Source organism: Simochromis diagramma, unplaced genomic scaffold (genome assembly GCF_900408965.1).
Source record: "Simochromis diagramma unplaced genomic scaffold, fSimDia1.1 OVJJ01000596.1, whole genome shotgun sequence".
NCBI classification, from domain to species: domain Eukaryota; kingdom Metazoa; phylum Chordata; class Actinopteri; order Cichliformes; family Cichlidae; genus Simochromis; species Simochromis diagramma.
The window spans coordinates 23067196-23082609 of record NW_024387245.1 but is presented as its reverse complement, the minus strand read 5'-3'; the positions used below and the strand labels follow the sequence as shown (position 1 = coordinate 23082609).

The 15414-nt window shown below is 40.8% G+C and overlaps 1 protein-coding gene across 1 annotated transcript; it reads right to left on the bottom strand.

The window, feature by feature from the left end:
* Positions 1–2109: 2109 nt before the first annotated feature.
* Positions 2110–10810, bottom strand: nars1 (asparaginyl-tRNA synthetase 1). Its single transcript, XM_040053381.1, has 15 exons — positions 10606–10810; positions 9199–9281; positions 9029–9094; positions 8772–8864; positions 8566–8655; positions 7716–7794; positions 7254–7324; positions 6719–6805; positions 6112–6333; positions 5188–5387; positions 4953–5088; positions 4713–4826; positions 4030–4161; positions 3369–3500; positions 2110–2964 (listed from the first exon to the last, which is right to left on the bottom strand). The coding sequence occupies exons 1-15, from the start codon at positions 10646–10648 to the stop codon at positions 2833–2835; spliced, it is 1680 nt and encodes a 559-aa protein (XP_039909315.1). The 5' UTR covers positions 10649–10810; the 3' UTR covers positions 2110–2832.
* Positions 10811–15414: the final 4604 nt, after the last annotated feature.

Below are 15414 nucleotides of genomic sequence, written 5' to 3'. Positions count from 1 at the left end.
GAGGATGTCACTATTATATTTTTTAATGATTACACTATGAAGGATATTTATCAGGCACTTCCGAACTGGTATTACAAGTGGTATTACAACATAGGACATTTAGGTTTTTTTGTCCCCTAAAGTCGGGTTTTTATTTTTTACATTCCTATTCAAGCATGTAGTATTAGTCTTTGGTCAATGCATTTTATTATTTGTAATTAAATCTTCTCAGCAATATTTTTTCCCTCAACGTTCAACGAAAAAAAGCAAAAATAAATAATAAAAGACAATCTAGAATAAAGACAATGAAACACAACATAAAATAAAATCAATCAAAACTAAAACAAAACAACAAAAACAGTAAAACTGAAGCTTTTTTATTGTAAGTAAATACATAAATAAATAACAACAAAATTTATAAAAGGAAGAAAAAAAGAAAAATACAAGGTCATACAAAAGATTACACAAATTATAGAAAACCATGTCAGTTCCAGAGATTAGTGAACTATTTTACTCTAATTACAACTATTTGGGATTTAAGAAGGTAAGTATACAAAAAATAATTGAATAAATTAAACTGAACATATATTTCACATTTCTCATTGTGTTTATGACTGTAAAATTATATATAGAAACGGATTGTAAGCTGCATTGTACAAGCCCTTTGCTCGATATCTATTTTGTTTTTGCTTTAAACTGAGAAAAAGAAAAGGAAAGAAAAAGAACACGTGCTTTTATTATAGAAATAGCTTGAGTCAATTTCCGGTCTGTTGCTTTGTTACCTTGGCGCGCTTAACCTAGAATCGTTATCTCAGTGTGGCGTCATCTTAACGTTAAAGGACCCCGCCCACGGCCGTGCTGGTCACGCCCACACGCGGCGTGTTAAGAGACATGTGTTAGGAGATAAAGTATCAGAGTTTAATCAGAGCTGGAAACAAGAAGAGAAACGTTAATTTAAACAGAAAAAGCGAAACACACAATGTGCTCTATAATTGTGACACACCTGATCACCTGACACTGCAGCTGATCCAACCTGATCCCCACTCTTACGCCCCTCTGCATTTAATTATGAGTTATTCATAATTAACATTTCACATGTTCATTGACCTGCTGTGTATTTTATGCTGCACTTTCTGGTGCAAAAGTGGCCAAAGGCTTACCATGCTGATCATAAACAGCCTGTTACGACTGCTTTGCTCTGTCAGATCATGTGTTTTGATGGGGTTTTTTTTTTAAAGCGTCTACAAACATTTGCCTAACAACCTCCCGGTAATCAAACTAATTAAATAAGGGATTAAAATGCTATAGAAGTGTGTTTTAAACAGCATCAGGCCTTACTAAAGAGCTCAAAGAAAACTATTTCCTTGAATCAGAATCTCGTGTTTGAATGGCCCACATTCCTTTTAAATAATACCAGTTTCTCCAGTTTGCATCATGTTTCCTTCTTCCTTAAAAAACATTTTTACAAGAAGAGGAAGTTAAATTAAGCAGAAACACAAAGAAAGAAACAAAAGCTGCCAGATGGGGAAGTTCTCACAGACGCAACCTGTCGCCATTTGGGTTCTTTCGCTTCAAAGTCTTTATAAGCAAGTGTTGGATTATCTCAGCCTCTAGTGGTCATAAGTGGAACTGCAGCGCTGCAATTTCCTTCTGTTTTGTGAGGAGCAGCCAATCAAAAGAAAGTTGGTGCAAAAACATCAGTCCTAAGGTTGACATAAGATAAATAGGGCCATGGACATGCCCTCCAACATGAACTCAAACGCTTTGCAATATAGCATCACTGTGATCTTTAGACTGATGCGACTAAAAACCAAGCTGATCTGATGAAACGTCTACGAGGATTTTGTCAAAGTATCCGGCCTGGAAGGAGCAAAAATGGCATCTTAAAGTGTTGCTTTGTTGGAACTTTGTAGGGGCGGTGTTGTAGCATGTGGAGCAGCAACAAAAGGCACAGATTTTCACAAGATGATGAGCATGTCATGGGGCCAGACGTTGTGTGAACTTAGTAAAAATAGTTAATATAAAATATCTTTCATTAAAATGTCCTGTAGTGTTTGTTAGGTTAAATAATTAAGGTTTTGTTGCGGTTAAAAGGAGAAAAAAAAAAAAAGGACACAAGCCCGAAGCAGCCACGTCTGAATCACATTTTTATTTAAGTTCAGTTGATCGAGTAAGAGTTTATTTATTTCAGATGAAGAGGCAGAACAGAAACACAATAAGACCCCCTGAGGCCAACACGTACAGTATGTCACACTTCTAAACCACCAATGACGAACAGTTTTGAGAAAATGTTCCCAGGACCACGTGCAGGAGAAGCAATGCTGAGGCTGTGAATTTCTCCTGAGTCCAGACTTCAGGAGGACGGACGCACCGATGAGTCTCAGAAATAAAGTGGATTTGTTTTATTCTTTGATTCATATTTTTCAGTTTTCTGTTCAGGAGCACCTGAAATATTCTTAAGGCTGACTTATTAGTAAATGTCGTGGCTGCAGGTTCAATGTTTAAAGAAAAATTTCCTGAAGAAAAACAAAGAATTTAAGGTGGACTGAGATATTTGCAACATTCAGAGCAGATGCTTACAGGAAACAACTGTTTATTTCTGGTTTAATAATCAGACACTGAACATGATCAGATGCACTTTTGAAGTCACAGGAGGAAGCTGTGAAGGTTAGAGGCGAAGCACAGCTGGCGTCCGACTTTGTTTCTGAGGAGTTGCATGATGAAGTTTTAAACTCTTCAGATTTCAGAAATGAAAGCTACACGGGCAAACTATGGATTCGGTTTCATTTAATGTGCGCTGCCACATGCGGGTGTACTGACTGCATGTGTGTGTGTGTGTGGGCGTGTGAGTGTTCAGGGTCGGCAGCGCTGGATGAATCGTGGGTACAGGCAGACGTCTCTGATGTGGTGTCTGTTCAGCAGCCAGGTGAGGAAACGCTCCAGACCCAGACCATAACCGCCGTGAGGACATGTGCCATACTTCCTCTGAAACACACACAGAGGCAGAGAAGCCTGTTGAAACACACAGCTACCAACAACTACACACATGCAGTGATGCAATAAAGCCAAACGTTAGGGCTCATTCCAGGTGGGCCTTAAAATCTTGACTTCCTGTTTGGTGGTCCTCGGAGACAAAAAGTTTGGAAGCCACTGCATCAGCCATAAGAGAACCACTGTTATCTAATGATAAAGCTGAACAAGGATTTGGTCACCAAGTCCTGAACTGTCTTTCTTCTGGCTAACGTCGACTAGCGCATGCTTGATAACCTTATTCAAGCTAACGTTACAAACTAACTGCCACGTGAGTCGTTTAACTGCACAAAGTAAAGATGTAGTGAGGTGCACAAAACATGTATCAAACATCTGAGGTCAAACCAGTGTTCATTTACCTGGTCTGTGTACCAGTAGTATGGAGTCGGGTCGATTCCCTCCCTCTTGTATCCCTCCAGCAGCTCTTCAGCGTCCCAGATACGCATCGACCCTCCCACGATCTCACCAACGTTTGGCATCAACACGTCGACCTGCAGCACAGACAAACATACGATACTCGAGGGATCCAGGTAACTCACGTTTTTTTTTTTTGGTAAATCAGAGACAGACCACTGTGTGTTATACTTGTATAACTATGCATGTGACAAATAAAGAACTTTGAACCTTTACTGTGTTTAATGAATATATCTGATCATATCTTAATAAGGCCGCTGGGTGTTTCCTGACATGCCGCTGTATCATAACTGCCGTTCTGCTGTCCTGCCTTTATTTTTAAGATAAAACATTGTTTTTAGTCACAGATGACCTGCTTTAGTGAAGCTCTACACCTCGTCTCTCACACCACAGGTCACTCACACTCTCCTGCCGAGCCTTTAAGTCACTCATCACCAACTTACTTATACTTTAAGTCTTTACCTTTTTACCTACTTAATGCTCAGGTTGAAGTGAAGAGCTCATGCTCCTCTTCACACAGAAACTGTACTTTTAGTGAAGGACATGACCTCCCCGCTCTCTAACCAGGCTTCAGCCACACCGCAGCTGGATCTGTGAGGTTCGTACCGACTCGGTGAGGCGTTTGTCCTCGGTGCAGCGCTGCATGTAGAAAGATTTGATCTCGGCCGGGAAACGACAGAGCAGGATGGTCTCGTTGATGGTGTCGGTCATCAGCCTCTCTGGAGCCTCGGGGATGTCCTGACAGAGGGAGAAATATCGACACAACAGGCAAGTCAAAGAAAGAGAGAATCAAAGAAAGACTTCATGAATATTCAAAATAAAAAACTCTTCGGGTAGGAGAAAACCGTATTTATAACTTGTAAATGATTGCAGAACATCTGAAAAGACCAAAGTTTGATTTGACAGCTGAGCTTTCTAACAAGTTGTACAATAGTGCCCTCTACAGGCGTCTCTGAAAACCGCAGCTCTCTGCTACTGACAGGATCTTTGAAGATCACTTTCCTGTTTGTCTGTCACAAGTGTAGACCGGCTTAGACGTTCAGAGGAGCTGGTGTGAATAATACTTTAAAGAATGAAGATGTGGGTGATTTTGGAAAATTTTTAACATTTTAATCGAGGGGACTGTTTTAAAACTTAATAAAACATTGATGAATGTTTAATGGATTGTATGCACTCATGAATTTGAATTGTTTGGAATATGTTTGATTAATTTTTTTTGATATGAGACATTTTGGGGACTTTATAAGATGAGCTGAGCAGCTGAATGATGTGCTGTGTTCAGCCGTCACCTCTCCGAACTCGTAGTAGGTGCCGTCGTCCTTCTTGACGTCATGCTCTCTGAGCCACTCGATGGCTTCGCTGTAGTTCATCCTCTTGAACGGCCTCTTCGGGGGTTTGAAGTTCTGGAAAAGCCATAGTCACCAAACAAAATATCAAGTTTACTACCACACGTGAATGTTATGAGGTCAAATGCTCCAGAATAGTTAGAAAAATGACGCAGGAGCACAAAGCTGTCGCTCGTCACGTACAGGGTTGATGTCGTAGAGCAGCTCTGCGGCGGGAGATTTGAGCACTCGGTCCACCACGTCACACACCAGGTCCTCAAGTCTGTTCAGCAGGTCCTCGAATGTAATGAAGGGACACTCCGCCTCGATGTGAGTGTATCTGACCATGGAGGACAATAATAAAAACACTGTAAGTAAATGATAGATCTTTGCAGAAAGGCTTTTAAGCTGTAACGTCATCCTTAACGTGGCGACTCACTCAGAAAGATGTCTGCGGGTGCGAGACTGCTCGGCCCGATACGACTGGGCGATACAGAAGGTGTCGCCCAGGGCAGGTATGCAGGTCTCCAGGTAGAGCTGAGAGGACTGCGTCAGGTACGCCTGCTCGCCAAAGTAGTTGAGGTTAAAGAGCGTGGAGCCGCCCTCCACCTGAGTCTGCACCAGAGTCGGAGGAGTGATCTACACCGGAAAAATTAATTAACGATTATTGTAGAGCAAAGCGATCCTCAGTCTGATGCCGAGCTGTCTGCTCCTTTTCACACTCAACCCTCAAACTTACTGCTGCTGCATATTTTTCAGAATAAAGGAGAAACGGGCCAATCACAAAGCAGGATAAAATAAAACAACCATAACGGTTTGTAGTTATTACCGACTTTATTTCTGAGCGAGCAGCTGTCGAGTGAGACTTCTCTGTACTATTAAACTGAACTTTTATGACTAAAATATCTGTAATCAAATAAACAAACTGAAGTGATTTGAATGCATCTGGATTTGATAAGAAGACGTAGTACCAGGCTCTTATCTGATAGAGGCTAAATCCTTCAATAGGTCCCAGATAAGACAATCAGCTAAAAACTACAAACTTAGGCCACAGACAGATATTTGCAGGTGGAATATGTGACCAGCTAAACTCAAGCAGCTGCTTTAAGAAGACTGGAAAAAAGCTATTTAGCTTGCATCTGGCCAGCAGCATCGACTTGACCTGACTAAGGAGCTTTTCAGTTCAGGTGGATCTGATTCCTAATCTGCAATACTGCTCTCACCCTGTGACAGAGGCACAGAATGTCACTGATTAAAAGTGAGGTCATCAGGTTTGGGGGTTTCTTTCCTTGTTAGAGGTGAAGAAGCAAAAACAAACCCAACCCCACCACATTTTGGCATCCACAATAAATCTGTGCTTCACCTCGTAGTACCCACAGCTGAAGAAGTGGTCCCTGAAGCACTGTGTGACTGTGGATCGGACTCGGAGGATCTTGGAGACGTTCTCTCCTCTGATCAGCATGTGTCGGTTGTTCAGCTGGACGTCCACGTCCGACTCCTCGTTCAGTAGGTTGTCGGCCCCGCCCGCCGGAGCTAAGCCAACCAGCTCCCAGTAGTCGCCGTGCAGCTCGTGGCCTCCGGGCGCCTGAGAAAAGAAGACGAGGAGAACTCACTGAACATCTCTGTCCTGCATCTGCAGAGCATCTGTAACGGCTGAGGAGGCTCATCAGTGGAAACAGACGGTTTACTAGATTGTTCAGGTTGTTCCTCAGTCGTGGTTCAGACTTTAGCAGAAGACAAAGTTTTCTGTTCTGTTCAACTATTAGTTTAACACAACATGTTTACTGTACACTGATAAAAATAACAGAAACTCAAATCTCATTACTGAAATACACTTTCAGTCATGCGGTGATTTCTTGTTAGGATGATTCCAGGAAGAACTGTGGGGCATGTAAACATGTTGCTCTGGGTGACCTAGTTTCCTGTGAGCATGCACAGGCAGAGCAGGTTTCTGCAGCAGGTGAGTTTACCTGCTTTCCTTCAGGAACTGCAGTGACGGTCCCATAAATAGCCACTGTGCTCTCTGTGGACAAAACCAAGCCGTTGTAGCACTGGCACTAAAGACAAGAACAACAGAGAGTCGCACTCAGAATCAACTTCAGAAATTAAACAGCTTTTTAAAGCGCCAACTTCAAATGAATCACTCCCACCGATTTTGTTAAATCTTTGATTCTGTGCTTAGGCCTGGTGATAGAGAATAAAAAGAAATGTCTTGAACTACATTCACGGCCAAATGTTTTAGGAGCGGCGGTTAAACGTTTATCCCCCCCAAAAAAACAAAACTTTTTAATCCCAGGGAGCTCTTTGCAGCTTGTGAATATGTTTCTGATCACTCTGCACAACAACACAGAAACACTGTGAATAAAGACAGAAGCAGCAAAGATTGTGAAAAACCACACCGGTGCCAAACTTTTGGCCGTGACAGGACATGAACATTTAATTTTTAACCATAACATGTAGCTCACAGTGTAGAAAGGTTAAAAATGGGGGTTTATGAAGCTTTACCAGCTGATCGGAGAGGACACACTGGAGGAAACCGGTGCCATCTCTCAGCACAAGGAACATCAGGTTCTTCCCTGGAGGAGACAAAAAAAAAAGCAAAACATAATAATACACATATGTTGACTCAAAGTAACATTTTAATTATTTCTATCCTCTTAAAAAACTTAATTTGGCTCAATCTTAAAAACTGAATCTTACTCATTTCTCTCTTTTCACAGTCAGTAAAGAATCTTAAACAAACAAATGAATCTTTCCATTTCAAGTTTGTCATTTTGACATTATTCTTAAATGCAAAATAATTCAGAAACATCCTCGTTTAAGCCTTTAATGCAGCTGTCCATATTATAAATGAATAACAAGCAACAAATCAGTTTTGAATTCTCTGACTTTGGAATCTTAAATTGAAATGAGAATGAGTAAATACTGAATGGATCGACTGTTTGATTATATTGATGTGTTCCTCACCCTGCCTCCTGAGGCGGTGAACCCATCCAAACACTTTGACCCTCTGGCCTCTCTTTTCTTGGAGACGATGGATTTTAACCTGAAATAAAGACAACAATCATCTTTAAATCATCACCAGGAAGAAGAAGAATCAGTGAAATGATTCAGACTTTCGAGTCATATTTATATTTTTATTGATTGTTCAGCTAGTTTGGGGTTTAAAACAAACTTCTGTGTTTCAGCTGCTCAGTTCAAACAGCAGCAAACCAGCCAAAGCTTATCGCTCCACACAAACCATTCTGGTTCAGGAATGTCGTCTGTGAACTGTTTTCTATCTACACAAAGCCAGTTACTTTCAGCTTAATCTACTTTGTTTGTTTTTAAACTGTATGTGTCTTTTATTCAGAAACGCTGCATCAGCTGCAAAATATTAAAAATGAACGTAAAGAACCAAAAAGTGAAACTTTAAGGAACAGGTTAAGAGGGCTGTTCTTATTTTTTCTCATATATATTCTTTTACAACAATTAATTCTCATAAAACGGTTCCCATTAAGGAGGTTTATAAATCTGCAAGCAACCAAAAGCTCAGGCTTTATATTTCAAATTAAATGTAAACATAAATCAAGCATAATGCAGTCATTCAGTGATTTCAGATAGAAACGAAACAAGCTGTTTACTTTGAACTGTGAATCATGCAAAGTTACTCTGAGTCTAACACTAAAAATATGGAGCTGGAAATGAGGCTGCATTCAGGGCTGCTGTTCTTTGGACTGTTTTTTGCTAACTTCTGTGTTCAAGTTCAATCAGACTTAAAACCAAACTTTATAACAGGAGCAGGAGCCAAAATACAGGTAAAATAAGAAAGACTGACTGCTTCAGCCTCAGGCAGGCTGGGATCGTTCTTAATGACGATCTTCTTGGCTTCCTCCAGGTTCTTCTCTCTCCTCTCGTTGTCCTCGGCCTTTACGACAAACACAGCAGAGCCACAATAAAGAGAAAAGCACAAAACGGATGAATCTGTAGCATGTGTTTTGTGACCCACTGATTGTAGGAAACATCTCGAGGTTAGACACAAACCTCCTTCTTTTCTTTGGCATCGTTCTTTATCTGCTCGCGGTTAAAAGCCTTCTTTGCGTTCTTCATCTGTGTCTTAGAGATCACCGCCCAGCGCTGAGGGAGACGAGGAGGAAAATAAACTGAATCAGTCATTAATAACAGTTAGTAAAAACAGGTGCTGCAGCTGGTACTGGAATAAAACTTGCAAAGTTTGGTTCAAAATGGTAAAGATTGGATTTCTATCCATGTTAAAGTGATCATCTATAAATATAACCAACCTCTCCCTCCTTCTGGGACTCTACAAAGATGGTGGGGAACGGCTCCTTTCCAGCAAACAACAGAGCCTGTGAAGATCCAAAGACACAGTGAGGTGCTGACAGACATCCCACAATCCATGCAGCCTGAAGCATTTTTACCCGTGCACATCTGAAGTAAACAAACAAGTTACCTTGAGAGGAGTTTTGAAGGGTTTCTGCTCCGTGCCATCTCCGTCTTGGTCGCTGCCACATTTATCTGACACATACAGCTCACCTGAGAAACACCAGCACAGTCGGCTCAGTATTTTCTCAGTATGTGCAATCTCTTAAGTTTACTGGCGCTCAGATTTTGCCTTCAAGGCAGGGCCTACTCTTCATTCAAGACAACTAAAATGCTGTGAGCAAAACACATTTAAAATACTTCCACACATCAGTACTAACAAGGACAAGAAAGAGACGTCACATTTCTCCCATGTTAGCGCCCTCTTATACGAGAACTGAATTTAAACTTCTGCCCCTCATATATAAAGTCTTGCAAAATCAGGCCCCACCATATCTCAGACCTCAAAGTACCAAATTATCCTAGTAGAGAACACTGTTCTCAGACTCAGAGTTTCCAAAAGAGGAATCAGAGACAGAGCCTTCTGCAACCAGCTCCTACACAGGAGATTTTCCTGATAGCTCAAGAATGTCAGACAAAGAGGCAGACACCCTCTGTACTTTTAAGTCCGGGCTTCAAACTTTATTTGTTCAAGCTTATGGGATCAGGTCATCTTGCACCATCCCTCATTTGTTCTGGTTCCTTTTAAAAGTGAGTACATCCTCATAAGTGACCGTGTGACCCTTGGGGTTCCCTCTTTAATATTGTAATATAAAGCTAATGAGGTGACTGGCGCTATATAAATAAAACTGTATTCGAATTTAGTCCTGGTGAAGAATTTGGAGATGCAGTACCTTTCACACGTACTATATACCACTGAGCAATGTGATCCGCAAGATTACATCATATCTTAATATCTGTGACATGTAAAATAGTCAGCTATCAGGGTAACAATAGGCAATGGTAAAAACTAAGAATGTCACGCTTTTTATCGATACACGAACTTTACATGTAATGTGTAAAAATCTGCTGTATATTTACACTACATATGTGTGAATTCTATCATAGTGACACCCTGAGATGAAACCGAAAGTACCTTCAGTTTTCTGCTTGATTAAAACAGACTGAAATACAGTCACGGGTTAGATATTGGTTTGATCAATTAAATAAAAGACGGTGAAATATTCAAATCCAGGTCTGCCGCAGCCTCCTTTTGCTTCTCCACTGCAAACTGACAGCTGCCGTGGCTAAATGTTAGCATATCCTTGCTAATGTTTTCGTTTGTATAATGACTTTCATTGGTTCTGCAGCGGTAAGAAGGGCCGATCGATGTGTGATCATGCCGCATATTAGCTCATATCATTCCAGAGACCTGACAGAATCAGAAATCGGCGTTACACAGCAGGCTAACTGCTAACATCTCTGCAACTGATGCAATATTAAAGCCACACATGTCTGTGGGAGCTAGCTAACCAGCTAGCTCACTCTCCTTCCTTACCTACTGAGATCTGTTCCACGTCTTTCGTTATCTCCGTCGCCATTTCGGCTCTGTTACTGCAGCAGCAGCCCGCTAAAACTCGCTAGTTTTATATTTAAAGAATATGGAATTTAACCTCCAAAGCCGACGACCGGTATTCACTGCTAACCAGTTACATGCAACTTTGCATCAGCCCTGCTAGAGCCTGCTCTCACACTGAAGGGAAGGGGGAGGATACTCAAGCGTGTTTTCATTTCCCAGGCGCTGATTGGCGAGAGTGGAGACGTCAAGCAAATCCAATTGGTGGAATACCGCGTCAGTCAACTCATGTGCCATAACAATGCGACCAATCAGCAACGGGGACTGAAAATCAAAGAAGACTCTTGTGGTTGATAATAGTTTTTCTTATTTTGCTTCTTACTCTATGAATATTTTAATTATTTGCTATGATCATTGGGGGCAAAGATGCTTCCGCATTTGATGTTATAATTTTTTTTAATTATTTAATGCTACCATGTGCCCATGGTTCCACATTCATAAATGTAATTTTATGAACAAAAAGCCAGATTTTCTTGTTTTTAATGAGGGAAATAAAATAAATAACTGTCAATGATTTCTTCCTGCTTCCTGCATTTTTCCTTTTCAGTTTCGTATTTCACGTCACACTGCTCTCCAGGTAAATGTGGAGTAGTTTTGCGCTAGGCCCCGCCTGCTGGCGGAGTCGTTCTAGCCTCTGGTGGTATTTTTCTCATAAACTCTTCAGCTATTTTGGTCCTTACTGAACTGATAAGGAGGAAAATTTAAGAATGTACTTAAGACTAAGATGAAAAATATTTTAAAATTCATTTAATAGTCAATTCAGTGGGATGTTTGATTTAATGATAAAATAAAGTTAAAAGTACAATTTTTAAAGGCTATGATACTGAGTGACTGATTATAAATAATATTACATGTTAGGTTTTTCTTTTGTCATTTGATGCTTAAAAAACAATGATTTTAAAATCATGCATCACTTTCCTTTAAACCTCTCACTGTCCTTACAGTAAATACACATTCAAACACAGAAGGAGGAATATATGTTACTCATGATTGTATAACCTTCATGTAAAACAAGAAAAAACAATATATGGAGACACTTGCAGACATGCTGTAGAAAAGTCAATTTTTAATTTACTTTGATTTACTTTGATTCTATAACTTAAGGATGTTTGTGCATGCATCCTTTAGTCCAGTGTGGTATGAAACTGGTTTCACATAAAAACCTACAAATTATACATAAACTTGACAAAAAAAAATTTTTTTACACACAAAAAATTTTGTTGTGCAATTTCTTTAGTTTGTTCATTACTTTGTAGGTGAAGTAAAGGGGAGCCTGTCTGTTTAGTCCAGAAGAGCAAATAATTGTACCACAACCCCAACCTGTCTGAGTTTGCTAAACTTTCTTAGCCTTTTGAGTCATCAAGGATTTAGCAGAAGCTTTAAGATTATATATGCCAAATCCAGGACAGACTGTCCAACTGAATCTGTTCTGGACTCTGTGGAGGAGAGTCGTGGTTTCAGTGGCTTCACAGATGTTATGAAGGACAGAATACCTGCACTGTGATCCAGGTACACTCCAATTCTGGAAGACTGAGAATGGAGGTCTGATGGTGTTGTGTATGAATTCATAACCACCACAGAAGCACTCCAACGCCCACAACCTGTCATTGTTTCCAAAAACAGTCTCTCTTCCTGATCTGCTTACCGGTATATCTTTGTGAGCTAATGCTATGACAACATTCCCATTCCACTCCACCTCCAAGTAACAATGTCCTGCGAGACTTCACCTGAGGCCAGTCAGTGAATCTGTCTGGGTGATCTTGATACCTTTCACCTTAAGTAGAACTATTTTCTACTTTTAAGCTCTGGACACATTCAATACGCTGGTGTGTTGTGTTTAGATTGAATGTGTTCTGACATTTATAATTTAAGAATTCATCTCTGGTCATGGGCTCTGTCAGTGACAGTAAAACATCCCATTCAGTTCCTCTCAGAGAGGTTTTGGTCCATTCCTCACCGGGGATGTCCTGTAGTTTGTCTCTGGTCTCTGACACAGCTGCCGTCACATCCTTGGTGTACCTCTCAGGATGAATATTGATGCTGGCTGAGTCTGGAGCTTCACTGAGACGTGACAGCAAGGTGTAGTTGTGTAGAAACTGGGTGGGGTCCTCTGTGTGAGAGAGCTGCTCCAGCTCAGTGTTTCTCCTCCTCAGCTCAGAGATCTCCTAATGCAAGTTTCCCCTTAAGTTCATTAACTTGACTCACTTCAGACTTCTGGCAAGCTCTGATCTGCTGCTTGACCTCTGTGAAGATCTCCTCACTGTCTCTCGCAGCTTTATCAGCAGACTGATTGATGGTCTCCACCTCCTGCTCAAGCACCTTTAGGTGTTTCTCGCTGTCCTGGACTCTCTGCTGGGTTTTATCTTGACTCTCTTTGAGCTCTCTCTGTTTTTCACTCATTGCTGCACCAGTCAGTACTTTGTCGTGTCCTTTACATTCATCCATTGTGCAAAAAAATTCAGATACATGTTCAATCGGTACAGCAGAAGAGCTTCATCACTTCATTGCGGTGAGGGTAAAAGATGTGCCAAAGCTTCTGAGAGGGGTTCACCAGCTTGTGTTTCCCAAAAGCGGGGGATTCATAGTGAGGCTCACAGTAAGAGACCAGACACTGCAGACAGGACTTGACAGCTTTTAGTTTTATCTTAGTGCAGAAATCACAGGTCCAGCATAGCAGAGATCAGCTTTAGCGGCTTGGAGTCCAGTCTTCTTTGTTTCTTTAACCAAATTTGCTATCATCGTTAAGGTCTGTCTGCACTAAGGACAGCTGTGGGTTTCCTTCTGATCATCTTTATCCCAGTACCTTTTAATACAGTTCATACAGTAGCTGTGTCCACAGGGAATAGTCACTGGATCCTTGAGGCGATCCAAACAGATCGAACAGCAGAGTTTGTCTCTGTCCAGCTGATTTTCTTGTTTGCGCCATTTCCAGGACAGTAAATGCAACTTAACCCGTTGTCACCTCACTTATATATGCTGTGCTCTCCGTGTCTCTATGTTGCTCTAGTGTGCCTGCAGCTTCTCTCTCTCTTTCTCTCTCAGGACCACACATTTGGACATTTGTGCCCTTGAGAATCTTATAGGAGTAAGCAAATCTTATAATTGTACACTTGTGTGCAATATAATTAGGGAAAAGATATTTTGCTGGAAAGTTTTATCTGCTGCAGGATGGTTTTCCAACAACAGGCTCACAGATGTTCCCATAGCCTTAAAGTAACCTTAAAACTCAGACGGGCAATGACAATTTATTTGCATTTGTAGACTGTAAACTTTCTGCTAATGGGCTCACTAGATTTGAAAATCGGTGCAATATTTGAAAAATTATAATTTTTATATAATTTTATTTATCCGCATAATATCCTACAAAACTTTTCATACAGCTTTTGCCTGGACTCTTTCTTCCTTTACTTGCTCATTAACACAAATCAGACCAATAGCTCTATTGTTCTCTTTTAAACTAAGGAAGGTTAACCTCTAGTAAAGCACTTTAAATTAATTTCAGTTTGATTTTCTGGTAAACGTGTAACAAAGGCATTATTGCACTACCACTCGTCTTAAATAGTGAGCAGCTAATCACAGGATTACAAACAGGTGAAGTCATCAATCCAGGTGTGCAGAGATGAAGGGTGGGAAGCAGAGGAATGACGCTCACTCACATCTGAAACACAAGGTGTGGTTATCTCACACACACCATGGATCATGATACTTTAATCGTTACTTGGCAAAACAAAAGCTACTGTATGTGTGAAAGATGACCATTCTTGTGTATACATTGTACACCTGCATATCCAAATAAACATGTTGAAGGATTCAGTGGGGGGCAGCATGGTGGTTAGCACTGTTGCCTCACAGCAAGAAGGTCCTGAGTTCAGTTCCACAATCAGTGCAGGGTCTTTCTGTGAGGACTTTGCATGTTCTCCCAGTGTTTGCTTGGGTCCTCTCCAGGTGTCCATGCCTTTCTCCCACAGTCCAACGCAGGGTGGGGTTAGGTTAATTGGTAACTCTAAATTGCCCATTGTTAGCCCTGTGACTGGTGACCTGTCCAGGATATACTGTACCTCCAGCTGGGATAGGCTCCAGCCCCACAATCCAGACAAGGATAAGTGGAAGAGAATGGATGGAAGTATTCAGTGGGTTCAATCCAGTTTTTTGCTGCTCTGTTTTGCCCTTTTTGTCACACAGGTGTAGCAGAAAGCAGCGGTAGGCTATTTACACAATGTCTGAATACTGCTATACACTGAACATATGTGCACACAGCACTGAATTGGATAAGCAGAGGGAAATGGATGGATAGATTGACAGACAAGTTCATGTGTGCAGTATTTAGGATTATTTTATGCAACAGTGCCACCTGCTGTTCAAACTAATGAAGTGGCAAAAGAAAGTAAATATTATTCCATCATTTCTAATGATTTTCCAGTTATCTTTGTGTTTAATCCTGATCTAACTAGAAGTATAGATTCACTATGGAAATAACTCCAGGATGTGAATATATCCCTATGTTCTGGGGTCAACATCTGGCAAGCTGATAGATGCAGGTGCAAATAAAAGGAAACTAATATGTATTAAACAGCCATCTTGTGTTCCCTGATTTATTCCAATAACATTTAAGACTGTTGTTTCATCTGGTAATCACTGAGGCTTCAGCTGGTGCATCTTTTTGAGGTACACACTTCTTGTAAGACACAGACAGGTGACAAAAACATAAAAAACAACATTCAGGGGATCACC

Coding starts and splice junctions, on each gene's coding strand:
- nars1 (XM_040053381.1), bottom strand. CDS start 10,648: ATGGCGACGGAGATAACGAAAGACGTGGAACAGATCTCAGTAG. Junction 8,865..9,028: donor AGTCCCAGAAGGAGGGAGAG/GTTGGTTATATT, acceptor CGTCTCCCTCAG/CGCTGGGCGGTGATCTCTAA. Junction 6,334..6,718: donor CAGTTCCTGAAGGAAAGCAG/GTAAACTCACCT, acceptor TTCTTTTCTCAG/GCGCCCGGAGGCCACGAGCT.